At 55.2% G+C, this 7,245-nt stretch overlaps 1 protein-coding gene across 1 annotated transcript; it reads right to left on the bottom strand.

Moving 5' to 3' along the window:
* Positions 1-275: 275 nt before the first annotated feature.
* CCDC182 (coiled-coil domain containing 182) lies at positions 276-1,822 on the bottom strand. The gene has a single exon (XM_036454210.2). The coding sequence runs from the start codon at positions 1,051-1,053 to the stop codon at positions 592-594; it is 462 nt and encodes a 153-aa protein (XP_036310103.1). The 5' UTR covers positions 1,054-1,822; the 3' UTR covers positions 276-591.
* Between the last annotated feature and the right edge of the window lie 5,423 nt (positions 1,823-7,245).

The following is a 7,245-nucleotide window of genomic DNA, read 5'->3' as shown; positions in this document are numbered from 1 at the left end:
TCTGGAGTCCTAAAAAGCTCTGGGCGTCTGATCTGCCAGGCGGCAGACTAACTAAAGGGGAGGTAGAGGCGGGCAGAGGCAGCCAGGATGCGACAGCCTAACAGCGAAAGCAGGAGAAACGCCAGCTGGGCGAGGATAGGAGCCGCAAAAATAAAGCCATCAGAGGCCGTGTGGTGCCTGGGCGAGCGATGGGCCCCTCTCAGGAGCCCAGGCCTTCAGTAACAAGTCACGAGAGCCTTGAGTCATTCAAAGAAAGGCGAAGCTGTTCAACACAATCAGTTTAAGAAGATTAAAAACAAACATGCCATACACTAGAGCAATATTACCATTGCAAACAGGAAAATAGAAGGTGGGAACTGGAGGTGTCTAAAGGACACTTCCTTCTCTGACGATGCTGGATCAATGGAGCTCCACCGAAAGAACATACTGGGGTCTTTTGGCCTCTCGGCAAGGTATTATTTAGGTAGGAGGAGGAAAGCAACAAAAACGGAGGAAGGGGAGCCAATGGACAAGGCCGTAGGGTCTGTCCTTCCATTTAAAAAACCTTCTACTCGCTCCTCGCTAGAAGCGCAGCTCCTGCGTGGGGAGGCCTCAGTTGGTCTGGACCTTCTTGGGGAGGCCCAGCGCCTCTCGACTCCTGCCCAGCAGCATGCCCTCCAGCCGCTGGCAGTGCTCCCGCAGCTGCTTCTCCCGGGGCAGCAGGAAGGTGAGGACCTTGTTCCGCACGACGCCCCGGTCCTCCTCCTCCCGCAGCCGCTGCTTCACGCGGGCCGCCTGCTCCTCCTGCTGCGCCAGGGCCCCATGCATCTCGCGGAAGGCGTCTTCCAGGTAGTGGATGGCCTTCAAGGCCTCATTCTTAAAGTCCTCCAGCTCCCGCTGCACCGCGGCCACCTTCTGCTGCAGGACCTCCAAGTCCGCTGGCGGCGGGAGGCCCGAGGGCCACGACGGGGGGAGGGAGAAGTCCCCAGACTGGAGGCCGCTCTCCACCATCTTCTTCCCTTGTAAGGTATTCACCTTCATGAGAATGGACCCCGCCTGGTAGAGGGGTTCCATAGTCTTCCCGTTTGGGACAAGGAGAGGGAGCTAAGAGACCTGCCAGGCCAGTGGAGTTTTGGGGCGGTGGGTAGGGATGGGGGAACGCTAGAGACAAGACACACAATCATTTGAAGTGGAGAAGCCCGCATATTGTGACATCAGGGCCCCTTCAGCCAATCAGGAGGCAAAGCCACAATCCATTCATTTCATATGATAGTCCCATTGGTTGGTTATCCAGAGCTTTGTGTGCTCATCCACCCAAGAGGTATTGAGTTGTCCCTCCTGAGAGGCGGGTTCTGATGAGCTCATCACCCTTCCAGAACCAGAGTTTAATCTCTCCCTTAGCCTCAGAGACAGACCGCGGCCCAGGGCAGGGAAGTCAACCAGCCAAAGCAAAGCAGGCCAGGCCAGACTCACCGGCTGCCAAGGCTGGGTGGTCTTCCACCCTGGGAGGGGAGGTCTCGGAATGGTCTCTGGGCTTCAGTACCTCATCAGTGAAACAAGCACATCGTAATAGATAATACCTAATCCACTTCTAGCTCTAAAATGCTATAAAAAAAAAAAAAGTAATTTCTGATTCCAATCCATACTCCTATAATGGTGTCAGAATTCTAGATAATGTTAGAAGCGGCGAGGAATGCAATGAGGTTTTGATGTATGGTCCACAGCAGTGCTGACTTGGGATGTGCGGGGTAAAAACAGGTCATTCATTTATTCTGCAGGTGCTCGCTGAATGCTCACTCTGCACCGGGACCAGGGTGCGAGGGTGGCAAGCGGGATGGTCTCCACTGCCCAACTGCCAGAAAAGACACGTAGAGAGTGAATCACACACGTCCTATCTGATTACTCTAAGGAAGGAAATGTTTCTAATTGGTTTAGTCAAGAATAAGGTGACCAGACGTCCCGCTTTTGGTGGGACGGTCCCGATTTTTAACAATTTTTAACAATTTGGGACAAATTGTTCAAGTCTGGTCACCTTAGTCAAGGACAAACATCTATCTTGCTCATCTCAATCTCTTGCCCAGATTTCTCCTCTGGTCTCTGAATCTAAACATCTCTCCAGTGTGCCTCAAATGTGATCCAAAGCTGAACTAGTTATCATTTCTTTCAAACTGGTTGTCATCTGGATCATGACACCACCCTGGGGCAGCACCCATGCCAGCATCCACGTGACAAGCCTGGAATCAATGTAGACCCCTCCCCATCCAAGTGGCTCTGAGACCTTCGGATGCCACCACCTCTGAGCATGCTCGCATCAGACCACCTGGGTTGGGGGGCAGCTCCACCACCTACAGCTGTGTCTCTTACCTCCCTGAGTCTCAGTTTCCTTATTTAGACAGTCTGAATACTAATTCAGTGGTATGCAGCTCCCTGGGAGGGGGAAAAATAAGAGCTCTGATTTATAGCTGTTGCCAGTTTCCATGGTGTAAGTATCGCCACCATGGCTGATTTCAGGCTACCTACAGGATGTCTCTGGGAAGAGATACGCTCAGTTGGCCCTCACGAACCTGTAGGAGCCAACTCTGCAACCACAGGGCCCATGGCGAGGACAGCTGCCTTCCCCGAGATGCAGATGGCCCACCTAGACTCTAGGTCCTAGAGTACCTGCAGTGGGCACCATTGAGGGCACTTTGCAGGGAAGTTCGTGACTAAACTAAGGTGTGCTTTTGAATCTCGAGATGGGATAACAAACCCAAATATTGAAACAGAATGTTTGGTGGGAAGAGCACTGTTCTAGGAGTCAGAAGATCTGATGTCTGGGATTGCCGTGTGACCCCAGGCGAGCCACCTCCCTTGTCCGAGGCTGTTGTCTCTGCTGTACGTGGGAAAGTGGGGGGCAACTTCTCTGAGGTCTCTGATGTTCTAAGGTCCACACGGGCCTTCCTTTAAACCTCTCCCCAGGCACTTACCGCCTTCTCCCTCTTCCTGTGACCTAGAACCCATCCTTCCAGGCCGCCCAGGAAATTACATGAGGACAGGGACTGTGCATCTCTCATCCTACGTACCCCCAGTGTCCTGCCTGGTGCCCTGGTGCACTTAGAAAACTGGATGACATTGAGGTTGCATTCATAGGGAGCTCTCAAATCCAGGAGCTCCCCTGGCTTTCCTTCTGACACGATGACACCTACTGGTCCGTGTGGGAACAGCACCCTCTTGATTCCCAGACCTGAGATCCAGAGGGGAACTGGGAAGGTGATGTAAACAGCCTGCAGACTTGTGGTGTAATGGGGGGTGGGGGTGGGGGGGGGGGGTGTGTACAGGGCCAGCCCATAGTAGGTTTTTGAATCAGCAAAAGAAAAAATGTGTCTCTATCTTGTGATCTCTCTCTCTCTCTCTCTCTCTCTCTCTCTCTCTCTCTCCATTTACTCTCAGCCTCTTTGTCTCTCTCCCACAGAGAACGCTGGAAATCATAACCAGAGCTATGAAAGAAAAGTAGCAAAAGTTAAAAAAGGAATAGCAGTTCCTCAATTTCGCTGGTGCTTTTTCATGAGGTTTCAGTTCATTTCTCCTCAGAGCCCTGGGGAGGGGGGGGGGGTGGGCGGGGGGAACCATATTCCCCCTGAGCCTCTGTCAACGGAGGAGCCAGGCTGGGCAGCTCCCGAACTTTCTGGGGGCCTCAGCAGGGGCAACTCGCCACCGGGCACGTGCTCTGCATGTCCACCTCCTAGAATAGGGGTGTCGAACTCAATCAGAGAAGGGGCCAAAATCTAAAATCCAGCCTAAATCGCGGGCCGAATGGTTTACTGAACAGTCATAAACTGTCATTGTGATGGAAACGCAGCGGAGTGCAGTGATGACAGCGCGGTGCGGGCCACATTGCAAGGCCTGGCAGGACGGATTTGGCCCACGGGCCTTGTGTTTGACACATGTGTCCTAGAAGGTTCGCAGTCCAGGCCTGTGCCTTCCTCACAAATTCCCTTCCATGTAACCCAGGACAGACAACACGTCTGTTTGTCCTCTTCAGGGTGTCAAGAGAAATGGCTTCGGACGTCCGTCAGGAGGGTTTCTCTGTCCTTGGTCTATTCCCACAGTTCACAGGCTCCCTGTGACTCAGGATAATGGGGGGCTACCAACCCCACAGAGGTCCAGATCCCACCCCTGAGAATCGGATCCCTCCTGATTCCATGGGAAGGGTCTCAGGCGTGGGCATGTGTTAGGAGGTCTTGGGTTGGGGACACTCCCGCCCACATGGATCAGCACCCCTCCCAGGCTCTGTCATGTGCCCCTGCCCACGCCTCTGCCTCTATATGTGAAGAAAAGGGACATGTGTACACTCCTTCACGTGCCTCTTTAAAAGTGAGGGGGCCCTTTAAAGCTCCTCACATCCCGTTTAGAATCACATTCACGTCCTGTTTCTAACCCAAGTGCTGGCTGGGGGGCCGGAGCTCTCAGAGTTGGCTCTGACTGATCACGGGCCCTCCTGGGGCTGGACCGGGCCTCCCATGCAAGCACCAAATTGGGGTTCTGTTCCCAAGCAAGAAAGGGGAGGAGAGATGACCAACTGTGGCTTCCACAACGCATAGCTGTATTGGAGGAGAAACGCGTGAAAGAGCCAAGCTCACCCTCCAAAACTGAGCTGCTCATGTCCACTTTCAAGCAGCTTCTTCAAGGAATCCCTTAAAACCAGCCCCTCTGCTTCCACGGCCAAGAAAAAAAAAAAAAAAAAAAAAAAAAAATATATATATATATATATATATATATATATATATATATATATACACACAAGTTCAGAGCAATCTCTCAGCAACATCAGAGAGTGTGGGGTTGGCTACTTCCAAAGCAGAGAAGGTAGTCGTCGGTCCTACCCGGCATATTGTCTTCCCAGAATCCCCTGGGCCTGGGTCTGGGCCTGGGCCTCCCCAGGTGGCTGCTGGCCTGGGGGAGGATGCTTCACAGCCTGTGTCTCCCCAGATGTGCCCCTACCAACAAGAGCAATCTGGACGCACGGCATCTTAAAACCCGAGCGCACAGAGGGCCTCCCTCCAGCCTGCACTCACCCATCCATCCAGCCGCGTGGTCAAGGCCATTGACGGAGCACCTGCCCTGTGCACGCTGAGCTGGGCAACGGATGTAAGAGAGCAAACAAGAGAGGGGACCCCTGTCCTCAAGCCGCTGGCATTTCAGCAGAAGGAGACAGACCAGAAAAAAGTAAAGCAGTGAGCACAGACGGTGGCTTGGGCTGGTCCAAGTGCTCTGAGGGGAGTGAACAGGACAAAGAGGTGGAGAGCCTAGGCGAGAGGGGTCCTCAGGGGAGGCTTTGGGAAGCGGGGGAGCCCTTGGGGAGAGTCAGGAACAAAGAAGACACCTGGGGACAGCCAGTGGAGAGGCCCCGAGGCAGGAACAGGCCCAGAAGGAGGACGAGAGGAGGGGGAGGTGCAGGGCCCGAGCCCTGGGAGTCTGGGATGGCATCCCCCGTGAACGCCCAGTGCCCGTCAAGGGCGGCTCCAGCTGTGGGAGACGCCCACCGCTGCCGCTGGCTCTCCAGGCTGGGGAATGGGGACGAGGCTGGGGTGCAGGTGGGGACCGGGACCAAGAACCCTACGCAGTGCTGTGAGCATGATTAATTAACCCGAGCCGGGCCCAGGCACGGCGCTAAAAATACCTGCTTCCCGCCGCGGCGCGGCAGCTGCCACCCAGCAACTTCTCCCCGGCGCCATTTATCATAATTTGACACCGATAAGGAGTGTCCGTGGGGCTGCGTGTCTGCAAGAACAGGACTCAGCCCACCGCCCGCCGGCCGGCTGGCTTGTGGGAATCAGCCGTGGCGGCCTCCTACCTGAGCCCTTCTCCCACCCCAGAGCCCGCCTCCCCGTGCCTGCCCCCCCCGCCGCCCCTGCTCCCGCCTGCGGTCTGGCCTCCCCTCCTGGCCCCCTCGTGGGCCCGCCTCCAGGGTGGGAGCCAGAGCTTTCCGGAGAGCAGGGGCGCGTGGTCGGATGCCATGTTTCACAGCACTGCCACCCTGCCACTCGGCCGGGCGCCATCCATCAGAGGCCGTGCCAGCCGGGGCGGCACTGTAATTAAAATATGTAAACCATGCAAGGGGGGGGGGCGGGGGAGCGGGTCTGAAGACACAGGAGCCAGCCTTGGACACGGCAGTACAGGCAGCCCCATGGGGGGGGGCCTGGCCCTTCTCCAGCCCCGGAGGCCCAGGCCTGTGCCAGGCGGGGCCTCCGAGCAGGCGGGGCAGGGGTGGTGCCCCGCACCAACCACCCGCTTGCTCCCCCTCCACCGGGCACGGGCCTCAGCGGGGGCAGAACAGCCGCCCGCAGGAAGGAGAGGCCCTCCCGGTCCGCAGGCCAGCATGGGGGCCCGGAGACCAGGCCAGGAAGGGCCGTCTATCCCACTCGCAACACTACTTCCCTTAAATGACCCATCAGGAAGCCGGCGCCTGGACATCTGTGTTAACTCTTCAGCGAAGCCATTTCCGTGGGCGAGACCAATGAGCTGCCCAAGGTCACTCCACCTTCGACGGCCTTCTATGTGGACAGGAAGTGTGGCCGCCCTGTTGAGAGCAGGGCTAGGCAACTGTTTCTTTTAAAAAAAAAAAAAAAAAATTTTTTTTTAATTGATCTCAGAGAGGGAGGGAGAGGGGAGAGAAATAGAAACATCCATGATGGGAGTCATCCATCCGCTGCCTCCCTGCACGCCCCCTCAGGGGATTGAGCCCCAAATCACGTGACACTCAACCACTGAGACACACAGGCTGGGCTGGTCAAATCAGGAAAAATTATAGGCCGAAAGGTGTAATCCCAACCTTTTCTTAAAGTTAGACAAGGCCCTTGTTTTAAGCATCCTTCCTCCCCACCCCCACCCCCATCCCCCCCCCCTCATTGAAGGAATTTGTGATTTTTGCTGAAACATCAGAACTCTGGGGTTCAAGCCTGTGACACATTTTTTTCTTTTTTTCCTTTTTTTAAATATATTTTATTGATTTTCTACAGAGAGGAAGAGAGAGGGATAGAGAGTTAGAAACATCAATGAGAGAGAATCATCGATCAGCTGCCTCTTGCACACCCCCTACTGGGCATATGCCCACAACCAAGGTACATTCCCTTGACCGGAATCGAACCCGGGACCTTTCAGTCCACAGGCTGATGCTCTATCCACTGAGCCAAACCGGTTTCGACCTGTGACACATTTTCTTTGCAATGACACAGATGCAGGGAGTGTTGAGGGGCTTGGGAAGGAGAATTGAACCCTGAGCCAATC

This window comes from Pipistrellus kuhlii, unplaced genomic scaffold (genome assembly GCF_014108245.1).
Source record: "Pipistrellus kuhlii isolate mPipKuh1 unplaced genomic scaffold, mPipKuh1.p scaffold_m20_p_28, whole genome shotgun sequence".
Lineage (NCBI taxonomy): Eukaryota > Metazoa > Chordata > Mammalia > Chiroptera > Vespertilionidae > Pipistrellus > Pipistrellus kuhlii.
Note: the sequence above shows the minus strand (reverse complement) of the source record. Positions and strands in the feature narration are given on the sequence as shown.